The 17,924-nt window shown below is 38.5% G+C and overlaps 1 protein-coding gene across 2 annotated transcripts in view; it reads left to right on the plus strand.

Moving 5' to 3' along the window:
- tgfb1a (transforming growth factor, beta 1a) overlaps positions 1 to 8,777 on the plus strand; it is a 30,431-nt gene extending 21,654 nt beyond the window's left edge. For both annotated transcript variants that reach the window (XM_084125568.1, XM_084125569.1), the window contains exons 8-9: positions 3,997 to 4,107; positions 8,184 to 8,777. In XM_084125568.1, the coding sequence (XP_083981694.1) occupies positions 3,997 to 4,107; positions 8,184 to 8,231 (159 nt within the window). In that variant the 3' untranslated portion in view covers positions 8,232 to 8,777. The remainder of the gene's footprint in view (positions 1 to 3,996; positions 4,108 to 8,183) is intronic.
- Positions 8,778 to 17,924: the final 9,147 nt, after the last annotated feature.

A 17,924-nucleotide genomic window follows, 5' to 3' on the forward strand; every position in this document is an offset into this window, starting at 1 on the left:
CTATTTCTAATATTTAATACTATTTAGAACAGAAAACAGCATATTTCATTTTCCTGCCTGAAACATTTCCTTGCTCTGCTTCTTGCAAATTTTAGAGCAAGAATACACAACACCACTTTAAAACAGATACAGTAGTATCCAGAGGTACATTTGAGGTCAAGAGTTGGCAATGTAGAGAAAACACGTTTTGAATGACTAGTTACCCCAAGGGCTGAAATGCCATACACTTTACGTCATTACATCTTAAAATTATAACTGTAATGTTCTTTCTTTTTTAGCTTTTAAGTTTTGCCTATGCAAGCTTCAAATTTCACCAGGTTTTATTATGAAACCTGTTGTCTTTGTTAGAAGACAAAACAGATCATACCTGAAGATCCTGACTGTTTGAGCTGCCTGAGATAATGTCCTTAAGGGGGCAGTTCACCTAAAAATGAAAATTATGTCCATATTTATTTCTTCAGAACACAAAAGAAGAGTTTTGAAGAACAACTGGTTTTGTTCAAAAGAACTGTTCAAAAGGACATTGGAACTCACTGACTTTCATTGTACAGACAGAAAACAAATATTTAACTCTTTCCCCGCCACTGATGGAATTTTCAGGCAATCCATGTTTTTACTGTTATACGGTAGGTGGTGCTATTATGCATCTTCTGAAAGAGTACAGAATCTCTGGATCAAAATACAGGCGAAAAAGTAGGGTGAATTGTGAGCATGGCACGCTCTATATAATGTGGTGCTGAGTGGCATTGCCTCAGAATCTTCTGACTGAACAAACAAAGACACGAAAGACCTGAGTATAGGTAACACGGTATCTAATCTGTCTGGTGCACTCAATATAAATGCACAAAGCACATACAGGGCAAAGCATTTGTGGGAGGGGGTCCTCATCTGCCGTGGGCTTGTCACGCTGCGCCCTGAATGGCGTTGAGAGCACCTTAGGCACATAATCATTCCTTGACTTAAGAATGACTCTACAGTCATTAGGGCCAACATCTATGCAAGACTCGCTGACTGGGAGAGCTTGCATATCACCTACTTGCTTAACAGAAGCGAGCGCAAGCAAAAGTGCCGTCTTGTTGGAGCTGATAGCCTAATGGGCAGAGCTCCGACATATAGCGCTGTTGCACCTTTCTGATCCCGTCCTCCTCTCTCTCCCACTTCGCTTCCTGTCTACTCACTGACTCATCATAATAAAGGCAAAAATGCCCCCCAAAATAATATTTTTTTAAAAAGTGCCATCTTAAATGAGAGCACTTTCAAAAGGAGCTGATTAAAGCGATTCAAAGGGAAAGCAAGCCAGGGCTCTCAAAACTAGGGCGAGATCCCAAGTGGGCCATTTCGGCGCAACTTGCAGCAGTGACTCCTTTTCCTCCCTGATTTTGCACAGCACTTGGTGCAGAATTTTCACTGGGAGAAACCGCGTATTTGTGCGCTTTCGGTCAGTGGTGAGTGAGTGCTCCGCTAGGGAGAAAATCAGTGGACAGAGTTCTCTACTGACGCACAGAAGTCGACTTCCGCTCATCTAAATATGCTCCATATAATATTCACTGTCTGAGGGTGTATTCTCCATTCTCCTTGGGCTACCCTGTACCTCGACAGAATGTCCGGGCGCAGTTGAGATGGTTGGGGAGATGGACAGCTTGAGTAGATGCCCACATCAACAGGCTTGTTGTGAGCATGAGAAGAGGGTGAGAATGGAAATAAGAACGTTGTGGCCGAAAGTCCTTGGGCTTTACCGAAGGCTCTGTCTGAGTGCCTGGTTTCAAAGCATGGGTCGGCCATGACCAAGCTGATGGCGCTGCGAAGCTCTCTGAAGATCTCTGGGTCAGGGCCATCCTTGTCGAGATGCTTCAGCATCTTTGCTTGGAAAACCTGCAGGACAGCTATCGAGTGGAGGCCTGACACTGTCTGGCCCGACACTGCATACACTTTCCAAGTGATGCTAGCAGTGGTGCAACATGGCTTGTTTGGGTGCACGACAGAGGACTTCACTTTGAGTGATGCAGAGGGGCAGAGGTGAGAGGCAATAGCTTCCTTGACTGGGGGAATCTTGGAGTACCCCAGCAGGTCTCCGCCATCCACTGCCGTGAGAAGCAGCAAGCCCGATATGTAAGCATGAGCCCGAGTCATGCCACATCTTGGGAACCTTGTTGTGCACTTTTGTGGATTTAGCCTACTGTGCTCTGGATCAGCAGGAGGAGACCATTCCAAGTCAAGCTCCTCAACTGCCTTGGAAATTATGCGAATAAACTCGTCATCGATATGGCCAGAGGACTCAAAATGGCTGGCTAACCAGTCCTCTGACTCAGAAGCTGCTGTTGACATGGGCATTATCATGCTCCTCTTCTGGTGCAGCGAATGAGACGAGGTCGTGAGCCCTGGATGGCGCCATTGGTGCAAAAGTTCGCTGCTTCTTCTCTGTGGCTCTGTTGAAGCGACAGAGGGGAGCTATCCTTCTCCGGAGAGTCTTAAGCTCATCACGTCGCAATGAGGGCAGCTGGGCACCTCAGTGGCCGTCTCCTTGTGCATGCGCCCCAGGCACACAATGCACATATAGTGATCATCTGGGAGCTCTATGGGTCCCGCACAGGTGATGCAAAGTTTGAAGCTCATTTTCTTTGAATTCTGCTGGAACACTCAAGGGGATTCTTGAAGTAATCCACTTTTTCCGAAGACTCAACGACTAAGGAGAGGCTTCTGTCTTGCGTCTGAAGGAAAAATTCCATTCAGCACAGCATTGTTATAGCACACCACGCCCTCCATTTGTGCGCTTGAGCGCCATTGGCCATTGCAGGGCAATGGCTTTGAGCAAACCAGGCTTCAGTATTCTCAGGAGAAAGGTGTTTCCCCATAGTGTCAGCAAAGCTGTGTACAATGTCGAGAGACCATCTTGAAAGGGAACTGAACCTTATGCCCACACACACACACACACACACACACACACACACACACACACACACACACACACACACACACAAAGATGCTTAAGCAAAATGTTTTACACCACTTCCCTCTAATAATCAAGTGTAGTGTCAATTCTGGCAGGTCATGTTAGTCAAGCTCGCATCAGCTGACTCTCAGCTGATCCACGTCTACCTATAGGAATACAACGCCTATCACTGTATTCATATATAAGCTATATATGCAGCTATGGCATTTCTCAGGAGCTAATTACACTCCTTCATCCCCAGCTCCTCCTCTCGTCAGTCAGGATTTGGCATTCTGATTCCCTTGAATCAGACAAAAATTCTCGAATTATGTTGTACTTTAAAATCTTGAATTAATGATATCTGCAATTGGTTCTGTTCTGTTTACCCTAAGGGGGGTTATTGCTGCTCTCCCTGCTCTTATCCATGCTAGGCTGCATGGATGCGCAGGGAGTTCTTGCCCAGAACAGAACCATACCGCCAATCCAAACTGTATGCTAATTGTCAATCGTATTCGACGATAGTGGTCCTGACAGAAATAAAAAATTAGTAGGTATGTTCAGACTTTTTAACTAATGTACCTTTGTGTCATTAGCTAGAGACCAGTAAGATATTACAATGATACTCACAGCTAGTTATTCTTTTAAATGCTTTAAAGTACTGGTTGTATCAATAAGGGTTCAATTAAGCAGTTAGATTAAGTTTAGACTTAATCAAGTATTTGGGGGTTAGATTTAATTTTTATTTGAGTTTTCACTGTGCAATCTTTTTACATTTTTCATTTTTAAATATTCTACCAATTATACAACTTTATCTGATTATCAAAATGCCATTATGTAATGTAAACTTTACATATGAATAGGCTACTAATGAGACCATGTGAAAGAGTGAACAGGTAACTGAAATAAAACATGTTTAAAGTCTCTCAGTTTAGTATAAATCACTTTCAGCTCACTACTGAGTTCACTTCATATTTTGGGCACTTATTTTACAGTGTGTAAAATAAAATAAGACATGCGTTGCTTCTCTGTTTCATTGTAGTATTGGTATGTTTATTTGTTTCACACAGATATTAGCCTTGTACAAACACCACAACCCTGGTGCATCTGCTCAGCCATGCTGCGTACCTGCAGTCTTCGACCCTCTACCAATTCTTTACTATGTGGGAAGACAACACAAGGTAAATGCCTCTTTTGCCTTTTTTAATGGCTTATTTTGAATTCATGCAATGGAGGAACTCTTCATGGATACCATTACGAAACAAAAATATATGGAAATGCAAATTATAATGCGATATATTACATAATAAATTTCCATATATGAGAAACTAGTGCTTGTATTTTTCACCATACTGCAATATATGCATTGACCATGTATGGCTATATTGATGCATATAAAATGTAGAACTGAAGACAAAAATAGCATTACATGTAATATTCATAACGTTTGATCCTTTATTGTGTACATACATTGCATATACATGTTCCCATATTAATGTTAATGTTTGTACACACATATATACACATTCACAGAATGAGTTACAGCAGATATAGTCCAGGTGATATGTGAAAATTATGTTCACTTTTTCATAAAAGCATGAAACTTGGTACACATGTACAGTTTACGGCCCTGGACATTTTCAGAAATGGAGCCATCGCAAAAACGCCTTGTGGCGGCCATGATGCTTTCCGCCATAATTGAATTATGTATTTTGCTTTTTAAACCAGAGACACAAGCTGGTGGTCGGCCGTCGGACAGTTTTTGAGCATCGGCCGACTTAGGTTTTCCGGTGGAGTTCAGCATTAAGGGTGTCTCTGAAAACAGGCCAAAAGTGTCCAGCTGAAATTCAAGACATTTGAGTTGGTTGACGTGATTGAGGAAATGGGAAACCCCTTCGCAGAGGACAGCAACAACCTTCTGAAGCTGAACTCAAGAGAATTAGCAGACCAAGCTGTTGTGGATGCTGTTCGAGTTGCAGAGGATGGGCCAAGACAAGAGCAGTACAAACCTCTTTGTTACAGAGAGGATGCAGGGCACAAAACGCATCACTGCCCATTTGAATAGGAAAAAGCTCCCTCTTTTTAAAACAGCTATGATAAGACAAAACTCGCTGAAAAATGTTTTTTTGAAACCAGGCGTAGCTAAAACCTTCAATGACTTTTCCAGCAAGATCTTCAGAATTTATATTAAAGAGAAACTTGAAATGGTCAACAGAGTGGATGTTGTATGGGACTACTATGAAGTTACCAGCTTTAAGTCCCCGAAGCGGGGAAAGGGGACAAGAACAAGAGTGGATGGAAAAAGACAAGTTAACAAACCAATGGGAAAGGCTTCCTGAGAGTGGATAAAAACAAAAAAGAGCTCTTTTACCAGGAACTGGCTCTGGCGAGGAACTTTGTGGAAATATCGACTACCAAACAAGTTGTTTACACATGCCAACCAAATCATCTCACCCAAAAGAATCAGATCAGATTACACCTTGCACATTCGAAGAGGCACATAAAAGGATGCTACTCCATGCTGTGATTGCTGCAAGAAAATTATTTAAAAAGATCACCCTGGGCACTGTTGACCAACTGTTGTGGTTCTAGCCATAGCACATGTGTCAGAGCTGGACATTGAGGAGTTGTGGGTGGCATAGGACTGGCAAGAACTTCAGATACATACCTGCCCATGAGATTGCCAAGTCTCTGGGTCCTGACAAATCCAAGGCCCTTCCTGTGTTCCATGCCTTCACTGGCTGTGACACAGTCTCTGAATTTGCAACCAGGGGCAAGAAGACCGGAATGCAGATGAAATGGCAACATATGCCTTCATGGCTCTGTCAAAGGCTCCAAAAAACATTCCAGAGGAGGTGGATTTAAGTATTTCCATTGTTGAGCTCTTCACAATTCTCCTCTACGATCGCATCAGAAGCCAACTCAACATTGATCAAGCTCGTCTTGAGTTACTCACAAAGAAAGGAAGGAGGAATGGAGCAAATCCCCCCCCTAAGGATGCACTGGTGCAGTCAAGTCACCTTCATATATATAACGCTTTTTACAATATAGATTGATTTAAAGCAGCTTCTTCTTTGGCCGCACAGCAGCTCTAGGAGAAAATCATTGTCCAGCTTAAGTTTTTTATTGATTCCTTTCCGTTGTAAAAATCATTAGGTATTAACTTAGGGGCCGCTTACACAACACCTTTCTCAACTGAAAACAGAAAGCCCTCAATGCACTCCAGCCATTCATCCACACAACAACGGCGTCCTGGTGGCCCGAGTACACAAACCCCAAAATAGGTTTCAAAATGTAAGCTCTTGAAAACGAGTTTTGAAAATTATACCGTTATCATTTCTGCGTAAACTTCAAAAACGTGAATCTATGAAAACGGTGACGGTTCACATGCACATGCACATTCGGTCCACAGGCATGCAAGTTTGAATGCGTATGTGCGCGGACGCATAGTCTTTGTTTACAAAGTGCAGCACCTCAAAAGAGCAGTTTACCAAGGAGGACACTGTTGGGGACAAGCACTTGAGGTGGCACCAAATATTCCATCTCCAACAGACTGGGGTTGGATGGACCCAAGCAATTGGAGACCATTGTAGTCAACTCTTCCACAGGCAAGCCAGTCCATCCTTAAACTTTTAAGTTGTGGCTGCAAGAAAGGTTGCCTTTGGCATTGCAAATGCAAAAAAAGCCTCCTTAAAGTGCACAGCTCTGTGTCAATGTGGAGGAGAGAGACATTGAAGAACAAGAGACATTGAAGAATAGGTTCAACAACAACAAAACAATCAAACAAACTTGTTTCTGAAATAGATTTTTTTGAAGTAAATCTTTGTGTTTGACACATTCTTTTTAAGCTATGTTGCTAAGGTCACATTGAATATTCTACTCTTTACAGTCACTGTATTGTCAAGGTTAATTAACAAAAGGATTAAGCTTTTTAAACTCTACACAACATGCATGCAACAGACAGGATATTATAAAGTCTAGCCTAGGTTCTCAGATACTGTGATTTCCTTCTCACAACCCGGAATTCACCATTAACTATTCACCTGAACAGTTTATGATGTTGTATATGGCATCATTGTAATCCTTGACCATCAAAACATAGGGGTAGACATAATATTTTATGTGTTATCATGTTTGATTCAGGAGATATGATACAAAATACATAATTTGGCTATGGCAAGTAAAATGGCTGCCACGAGGCGTTTTTGCGCTGGCTCCATTTCTGAAAATGTTCAGGGCCCCAAACTGTACTAGAGTACCAAGTTTCATGCTTTTATGAAAAATGAACATATCACCTGAAATTTTGCACACATCACCTGGACTAATATCTAATTCCCAGCATGCTTTGCTTCTGTGTGTTAAGAGTTAAGAGTAAATGTTCAAATTAAATGGTTATTTCATGTATTTTTGGTCAAAATTAATTTAGGGGGAGATCTGTTAGTGTTTAATGTAATGTATAATATAAAATATAATACATAAAGTGGGAGAGAGGCCGCACTATGCTTAAATATGTTTTTATTTTTATTTGCACAGATGCATTTCGGCGCGTGCCTTCCTCAGGAAGGGGAAGGCACGCGCCGAAACGCGTCTGTGCAAATAAAAATAAAAACATATTTAAGCATAGTGCGGCCTCTCTCCCACTTTATGTATGATAATTATCTAGGCCAGCACTCTTAAAATTGACAAGTGTACACATTGAGTGAAGCCTGCTCCTATCCACATTTAATATAAAATATAAGAAATATGTTATATTATATACTTCTATATGTGCGGATATACTGCATGAGTAAATATATGTGCAATATATTTATACATGCAGCACCATACCACATGTAGATCTATATGTTATGAAGTATATTACTGAATACAAAATTACATACATTATGATATATATGGAAAATTTTGACATTTTCTGTGTTGACATTTTTTTCAATATATGAAAAGCAGCAATTCCTTAGGTATTATTCAATATATTGTAATATATTAACACAATATATTATTCTGTATATTTTCAATATAACCATTAAATCCATTAATATACTGAGCATTCATATATAAGGAAATATATTTTCTTTGCGTAAGGGTAGATATCCCAGATTTGTGTTTTTTGCAGATTTTTGGAGTGAGAACAATTTGGTATAACTACTATCTAACAAAAATGGACTTAAGAAGTACTTCACCTGACAAGGTTTTGTGCTAGAATATTCTACAAATCCATTAATGTGAATGATTCATTTTGTTTTGGCTCTGTTTCTAGGTGGAGCAGTTGTCCAACATGGTGGTGAGGAGCTGCAAGTGCAGTTAAAATATGACTATATAACATTATTTTATCTTCAGAAAGTGCTCCATTGCACTATCTCTCTTTGGATGATAAGTAAGCAAACACACAGGTAGATGGACAGATAAAGTCTCACTGGGAAGGAAAATCAGGAGCTAAGTCAACTGACAAGGATGGGAAAAGGAGATAGGAGAGTGGCAAAAATGGAGGGAAAATGAAAGAAAAGGAAAGAATATCTTTGAAAATGAGACTCTCAGCTATGCCCCTCTACAATGTCACAAGAGCACACAAAGACATTCCGTTAAAGCATTTCACAAAACAAGCTTAATATTAAGCCAAATATATGCTTTGTTATCTTTTTTAAATGTTTATTTACATTACTATACCCATTAATTTATTGTGCTTGTTAAGTTCATAATTTGATTGTACCATGAGGGCAGCCGTGTAGCATTGCATGCCAAATGTTCAATGAAAATTTCTAATGGTGCTGTACTGATAAAGGTAATGTTGTCAAAGGAACATCTAATGTGTCAATTAATGGTAAATACACATTAAAGAGAAGTGTTTGCACTAAACAATGGAGGTGAAGGCTCATGACGTACAGCATGTGGCAAGAAAGCTATTGGCATTGGAGCATGCATGATTTAAATGCTTTAATATTTGGCTGGTTTTCTTTTAATGTGTTGGATGGGTTTTACTGTTGTGCACAGCTGTGCTCTTGAACCCCCTTGATCTCACCTGAACAGATGTTCCTGTAAACAAGATCTGATTGTAGACCAGTTGAGGTCTCAGCTTTTGAAAGCAAGAGGAACACTAGGGTTAGTAGGCCTACTGAATGGTAAACATTTCAAAGCTCTCATGTGCTCCCCAACTACACATTGCACACTATCAAGTGTCACAGGAAAATGTATTTTATAACTTCTTCAGGTCCTCCTGTAGTCAGGGTCTTTTGGTTCTCAAAGAATATCCACAGCTTCAATCTCAGCAATATATATATATATATATTACTCACAAATGTGAATCTTCATTTTAGGACCATGAACATTGTTTGCATCATGTGATTTTCTTGACAAATTTACTGTAAAATATATATATATATATATATATAATTTTAGACACTGTAATGCATCTAGTCAATTCAGTTATTATTGTTTACAGTAAATACAGTACAACAAATACATAAATGATTTATTGATACATTAAATTAAATAATTTAAGTATTTTTTTTATTACAGTAAAATAATGTACTTGTCATGAAAATAATGTCATAATACAAATAATCTTGTCCTAAAGACAGGCTTAATTTTCTTGCAAAATAATTAAAAATGATTTCTTCTGGTTTTGAGGTGAAATTTGACAGATTTGATCAAATTCACCCATGTATGTGCAAGTGTGTATCTTGATGTATTAGTGTTAATGAGGAATTTTGAGTTAGTAAAGAAATGATTGTGACTGTATCTATGTGTGTGTATGTGTGTTCAGTTGTTTAGGCCTTGTGCTGACAACTGTATGAGAAGCATTAGTGTGCATATTTATAGAAGCTCCATGTTTTTGAGTGGTGAGAACTGTTTTCTGTGTGTTAGTTTGAATACAATGCGGCCGAGACTACACTGCTCGCAAACTCAAAGCACCCTTCATTGAAGTATATGGCTATTTGCAACATCTTTCAACATGTACATACTGCCATATAACATGTATATTGCAAGTGTTTAAAATTGATATAGGTGTCATTTGACAAATATGTCACATTCATGCAGTGTTTATTATATACTTACTTTTACTTTTTTGCACTTATTTTGTGCCATTGTGACCCATTAATTGTTTCAATAAACAAAATAAATAAACAAGGCTCTCAATCCAGTCCACAAAGTCTTAATGGAAAGACAGATTTTTCTCATAAATTCTCATTATTGTCATTCCCATAAAAAAATATGATTAATTCCTGTGATGTAAAACGCCCCCCTTAAGGACTGTGTAATTTTTTTCTGTGAAACAAAAGTTAAAAACCAAGTGTGAAAAATGTCCAGAGTTTTATCTCTAGATTTTATTTTATTCAGCCGCCTAGTTAGATAACATTTGATGGAAAAATAAAGAATGTGATGTTCAGACCGTGGTAACTACAGTAATTATGATAGTGGGAAGCATTTAACCCCACATACTTGATTTTTTTTTTATGTCATTCTAAAAATATAATTATATTTTCCTTAAATAACGTACTCCCTAACTTCAGGCCTTACTATTCTAATATCATATATAACTGTGATGTTCTGCAAAACAACAAGCTTTAAGACACTTTTTTCTTGCTGCTCAAAATTAGATCACATACCATGAAATCCATTTTCACTCACTGAAAGCTTCACAGTGAATACACAACACTCTTATCAACAGTCTATAACAACAACAACAAAACATATCTTATCTATTGGTTATCCTGTCCAGAAGATAGTGGGGAGACTATGGAGTGTTCTAACACATTTTGTTGCAACATTTTTTTTGTGTGTTACAAAAACTTTAAAGTAGTTTAGAAATCTTAATAAACTGTTTAAATTAGGATCAAGTATTGGGTGGAGTAATGGAGTTACAGCTCCAGTCCTACAGCAAATTCTTTACAAACAATTGTATTTTACAAATATTTATAAATGATTTATTTATACATAAACATGTAAATAATAATACATTCAATTGTGAGAAAAAATACATAGCTCAACATGTTCTTCCCTAATAAACTTCCATAATAAATGTCTAATGTTTTAATCAATCTATTGTCCTTCTGTTTCTGTTTTCTTTTGCTGTTGATTCTTTTTTACTTTCTCCTTTCCCCACTTCCCTCAGGGAATTAATAATATGTGATTGCTCAGGCTTTGGAAATGACTGATGCATGTTCAGACCTGCTCTTAAAACGTACTGCTCTTAGTGATGACTCCATGGAAAAGTTAACAAATACACACACTGGCAAGCAGCACACTACAACATCCACTCAAGCCATTATGCAAGACTGCAATGGTCAAAATTGTTGATCATCTACTTTACTCTTTTGTTCATAAACATACATTTTTGGAAACTCGTGTCCTCAAACTCTGGACCTGAGGCATCCTCATATTATATGCCTTCACAAGAGCCAAACAGCTTCTCTCCATACACCAGTATTTTTTAATTGCCATACCTTGGGGTTTTTAACAAGCACACATTAACCAAACCATCAGTTTATGTCTTTGCCAAGGCACAAAATGTGCTAACTATTGACTTGGCAGAGCCTGACAGAGCTTGTCAAAGTGGAACTCAACACTGCATCGTGGATCGACGCTATGGGGAATGTCATCAGTGTGACCGGTGTCCAAAGCACGCGTAAACACACTCCAATTTCATTGGTTGGTGACAGCCTGTGATGTCATAAGTGGTGTGCCGTAAGTATAAGAGGGCCCCCTTGGTACACATCATTAACCTTTTTTGTTTTCAGGAGACACTTGACTTGTACGCGCATGTAAGACAGACGTGTTCGTCTGGAGTGCGTTCAACTCCTTGCGTCTTGAAGTACACTGTTAACCCTTGCTGTAAAAAAAGGCCAAATTCTGACAGTATCATACCATTTTCCATTAAAACAGTAATATACTGTAGAAAACAGTGCATTCTGGGTAATATCTGTAGTGTTCGAGAAAATAGTAGAATACACTGTGAATTAACAGCTCAAAGTCAACACTCAGAGGCTGAGTTCCAAATCACACCCTATACCCTCATTCACTATTCCCTACATTAGTTCACTAATATAGTCCACTTGTGAGAGTGAATCAAAAGAAGTGAGTGAATTCAGACACTGATGAACAAAGCAGAATCACAGAAAAAAGAACAGAAAAAAAGAGAAACACAAGAACTACAAATGACTTCCAGCCACAGTGTGAAAGCAGTTTACAAACCAGGTTAACATTATTTATTTCATACATGTACAAAAGTACTTGCTGAGAATTAACAGAGATTTAGTTGTTGATGTCTTATTGAAAATAATAATGTAGTCTCTATGATGGCGACCAGTGTTTGCTTTAGTTGTGCTCTTGACTCTTTACCATTAGTTTTTCTCTGGTTGCTGTTACTGTGAATTTATAAAGCACATGTCGGTAACACTTTACAATACGGGTGCACTAATCTGCATTAATTCATACTTAAATAATGCACAGATAATCATGTGTAATGTATGACTCATGAAGAATAATATATTAATTGTTATTAATTAAATGTGTCATGATGTATTAATTCCTTAATAACTTATTTTATTAACTAAAAGTGTAAATGAATGCGTTAATTACCACAGTTGGTCAAAGCAATGTACTTCAACTTCCAGTTGTCTGCTTTAATTAATCATTAACTAATGATTTGCAAATGTATCATTATGTTGTGCCTTTACTTGTTGAGGCACATGACTATTAACTAATTGTTAAGTAATATGCCATTTTGGTTTTGACAGTTTGCACATGCAGTGAATGTAATGTCAAAGAATGTCTTTGAAGGATGGGTGAGTTGGGCTTCACACAAATATCAGCACACCAGAATCTGAACTCCTGACCGCTGTTACACTGTGTTTACACTGGACATGACAGACCATCGCAAGTCCATTTGTCCTTCGTAACAGAACTAGCACAAGAGCTCTGAGTACGTCAGAAATAGAGCGTGGCATCGGTTTACTGTTGGGGTTTTGTCGTGTAGTGTCGCGCCACATCCAGTATCACTGACGATAATGGACGTTCTATTGTCTTTGTCCAGTCTAGACACAGTGTTATGAAATAGCAAAGCTCGACCGCATGTTTTCAGTGTTCCACGACCTCAAGCTTAACCTGACATAAGGCTGATTTATACTTCTGCGTCGGACCTATGCCGAAGCCTCTACGCTGTAGGCAATGCGTTGGTTTTCATTTATACTTCTGCGTCATTGTCCGCGTTGACGCGCAATTACACTTGCAGAGGGAGCATGTGAAACCCGAGGGAGCGGTCCTAGCAGACCAATCACAGTGCTTGTGTTCGCGTAGAGTTGACGCGTTGTTACATTTTTGGAGAGGTGCACGTCAGGGTACGCCGAAGGGTACGCACGCTACACACAGCCTACGACGTAGCTACGGCATGAGTTCGACGCATAAGTATAAATTGGGCTATAGTCCTGTGCCATGAACAACAAGGTTCATCGGACTCAGTGAAATCTTGGTTGTACATGGTTAGAAATTGAAATCCATGGCTTAGTGTGGATGTCAAAACCAAAATGGCATATTACTTAACAATTAGTTAATAGTCATGTGCCTCAACAAGTAAAGTCATAACATAATGATACATTTGCAAATCATTAGTTAATGATTAATTAAATCAGACAACTGGAAGTTGAAGTACATTGCTTTGACCAACTGTGGTAATTAATGCATTAATTTACACTTTTAGTTAATAAAATAAGTTATTAAGGAATTAATACATTATGACACATTTAATTAATAACAATTCATATATTACTTAATTAATTAATCATTTAGAATCTTTATCAGTTACTGATGCAGTAATCATTAATTAATGGTTTAGTTCTTCATGAGTCATACATTAACACATGATTATCTGTGCATTAGTTAAACATGAATTAATTAATGCTTATTAGTGCACCCTTATTGTAAAGTGTTACCCACATTTGTTATGGCAAGAAAAGGTCAAGAAAATGTATGGGTATTTCATATTTATTAAATCCTATATCTGTGAATCTACAGCATGATATCCAGCAATGTTTCTGTAATCAGTTATTCTGAAGGATATTGAAATCATATAGTGCATTATTGGCAGCACATCTCCAAAAAAGAGACATTGCTGATCATTGGCTCCTGTCTCACACGCTGATCGATTGTTCCTGTCTGTCTTGCTGCTGGTTTGCGTCTGTATGCTCCGTATAGCTTTCTGCTTTGAATCTCTATTTACTATCATTCCTTGTTGTTTATATTGCTAAATATAACTTACTCATCAGCATATATTAGATATTGTCTAATATTGCCTATCACATTAATCTGACATTGCTATCTTTCTAAATCGTTATCGCTAGCACAACACACTAGTATCTCGCTAGTCTGTTAACCTGCCATCCGTGCTTGCCGCCTCGTGCTCTCGCCTTTTAAGAGTCTATCAAACAACTGTGGTGAGTAGAATCAGTCAACAAACACCGTGAGTAATGTCTTCTCCAGTTATTGTCACTTGCACTTCGTGTCACATGTATAGTATAGCCTTCTCTGTCAGCGGTGAGGACTACACATGTGATAAATGCAGGGAGATAGTCAGGCTGACGGAGAAGATTTCAGAACTAGAGACACGCATCCAAACTTTAATCGAGGATAATAAGAATGCAAGGGCTTTAGATACTGCTTTGGATGCAACTAGCTTAGTGAACTCTGTACATTGTTCGGTTCGGGCTGTAGTAGAGCCCGTGCAGCAGGGCAACTGCCGTGAGACGCTGTAGTCGTGGGACAAAACACCGCTCTTCCGTTCCAATTACCATAACAAATAGATTCTCCCCACTCAGTGAAACACCCACTGAGAATCCTGTTGAAAGTGCCCTAGTTATTGGCGATTCTATTACACGGAACGTGAAAATAGAGACATCACCCACCATCACATGTTTGCCAGGAGCCAGAGCGCCTGACATCAAAGCAAATTTAAAAGTGCTGGCTAATGCTAATCGTAAATTCTCTAAGATTATTATTCACGTCTGCATGTGTTGGACTTCGCCAGTCGGAGATCACTAAAATTAACTTTAAAGAGGTGTGTGAACTCGCAAGTACGATGTCAGGCACTGTAATTTGCTCTGGCCCCCTTCCTGTTCGCCGGAGTGATGAGATACTTAGTAGACTGTCCTCACTCAATGGCTGGCTGTCTAAGTGGTGTCCGCAGAATAATATAGGGTTCATAGACAAGTGGAAAAGTTTTTTGGGCAGACCTGACCTTTTGAAAAGAGATGGTATTCATCCCTCCTGGGATGGTGCCGCTCTTCTCTCTAGTAATATGGCACATAGTCTTAGAGCTCAAACATGAATTGGAGTGAGGTGTTTTACTCCCTCCCCCACTGTCCTGGGTATTAAAGTAGGATCCCTTGCTCCCTGAGTTAAGTGTTCCTTCCCCGACCATTCATAAGTATCCTGCAGGGGAGGGAGGAAGGTTCTAGAGGCAGGGACTTCCCTTGCTATAAAGGCAAAGAAGCTAGAATATCTTCCAATTTTTGTAGAATACATTGGCACATGTAGGAGACATTGGCATACCACAACACAACTTATTTACATCTTTTATGGGGGCACCCAGGGTTGAGAGTCAAGGTATGCTATGCCCACCATGTCGTAATGGGTATTTGTTCCCCATAGTGTCGATCCAAGACGCAATATTGAATTCCATGTCGAAAGGGAACATCTCAGGTTGTAACCATGGTTCCCTGAGAAGGGGACCGAGACAATGCGTTTCGTTGCCATGACAATGGGTCTGCCTGCACGTCTCCTACAGACAAAAAAGGTTAATGACGTGTACTATAGTTGCCCTCTTATACTTCCGGGCGCTCCACTTATGACATCAGGGGCTGTCGCCATCAGAGTGTGTTTACACGTGCTTCAGACACTGATTCCGTTCCATGGTTACAGTTGTAACCTGAGATGTTTCCACTTTTGCAATACACTCTCAAATTAAATGAAAAAATCTACTAGTTTTTTACATTTTTATACATACACTGTTAGACCTTACAAGGTTTTTTTTACAGTACAATACTGGCAACCCTGTTGCCAGTAATTTACTGTTAATTGTACAGTTTTTTGTAATCTACAGTATGTTACCTTTAAAAATGCACTAAATTAAAACTTGAGTTAACTAATTTCACTTGCAGAAACCGACTGCCTTAAATTGACCAACTGTCATATAAATGTATTAACTAAAATGTATAATGCATTAATAATGTGAGCAAAGTATTGAAATTATTTCATTTGAGACCACTAAAAAAATATATTGTACATAAAAAGATTTTCACTGGACCAGCAACTATACAGGCACCGCCTGTTAAATAAAGCAACACGCAACATATCGTCAATGTTTTTAGATCTTCTCCTGGACTGAAGCACAGGCTCTACTCTTCAGCACAATGGTGACCCAAAAAAATAAATTTTACAGTTAACTACTGGCAACAGTGTTGTCAGTATTTACCTGTTTTATAACTTACAGTTTATTACTGTTAAAATACATTTTGTAGGTGTGTCTTTTTATCTTACACTGTTAACCCTTTCAACCCCACAGGGAAATCCACACTACAAAGATTAAAAGTAACATTTACAGTGTTGCAGTGAGATAATTAAGTGAATATGTAAGTGACTGCTGAGCATTAGTGATGAACACCTGCTGTTAAGATTCACTGAAGGAAAGAGGAACACACGAACAGAAAATAGAGAAACACAAGAACTACAACTGCCCTCCAGCCATTACACATTATTACACTTATTATTAACAGTATGACTTTATTTCTGTCATACATCTACAGAAGTTGTTATTGAGATGTTTAATTGAAAATGTTTGGTTTGAAGTTACCATTATAGAGATCAGTGTTTGCTTTAGTTGGGTTCTGGACTCTTGACTTTTTAGCATTAGTTTTTCTCTTGCTGCTTGAACTATTTTTTTGCAGATCACAAATGGTTAGTGACTGCTTGTATATATATGATGTTAATGATATGGTGATGTATATATATAGTGTCCCATAACCTTTTAAACTCTGTGAAGAAAAAAACGACTCGATGACCAATGCAGAGAAGCGAAACCGCATGAAGAGGCTGTGGCGAGATGGCCGTTCATAAATGATTGGTCAGTCTGTCTGCATTTGCTCAAAGAGTTTTAGAACGCACTTGATTATACATAAATAAACGCTCTTTATACAAGTTGTGTTGTGTGTGACTTTACCCGCAGCAGTGATGGATCAGATCATTTTACTGACTTGATTTGATGACTTTGAATTTTGTTCAGCAAAATGAAATAATAATTAAGTCGTTCATTTGAGCAGAGTTAAAATGTAACTTCTCAATAGCTAATTTCTCTGAATACATTTACAAACGCAATCTTTGATCATAATCCAAATTAGGAAGCAATTATAATACAGCCAAAGATAAATTATGACCAATGCAGTGAGCGAACAGTTCATAAGTGACCCATCACTATCACAGAGACAGTGTTTCACATCTTCAGCATAACACAGAGATACCCAAGAAAAGATACAGGTAAAAGAAAATATTTAATTTCAGTTATGTTCACATATAGTGAGAAATTATAGGTGAATCTATCCAGTTGTCCATTAATGCTTACACAGTATTACATCAGAGAACAGATAGGCTTCAAAATGCCTAAAAAAAATAGTTTAATTTTGCTTTTATAAATTGAGTATGGATTATAATATTACAAATAAATAAATTTTCTTAAGTTGATTTGTGTTAGGCCCATCTGTAAAATTATGCAGCAGATTTTTTTTATTTTTGTTATCAGTTTGTTTTGTGTTAGTATGTCAAGTATATGTCATCACTGCCAGAGCCGGACAGTAACTGAGTACATTTACTTGAGTACAGTACTTAAGTACAATTTTGAGGGATCTGTACTTTACTCGAGTATAATTTTTGGGGAGTACTCATGACTTTACTCAAGTACATTTGAGAGGCAAATATTGTACTCTTTACTCCACTACATTTCTATCCATAACTGTGA

The sequence above is a fragment of the Abramis brama genome (assembly GCF_963993115.1).
Source record: "Abramis brama genome assembly, chromosome: 10".
Classification (NCBI taxonomy): Eukaryota; Metazoa; Chordata; class Actinopteri; order Cypriniformes; family Leuciscidae; genus Abramis; species Abramis brama.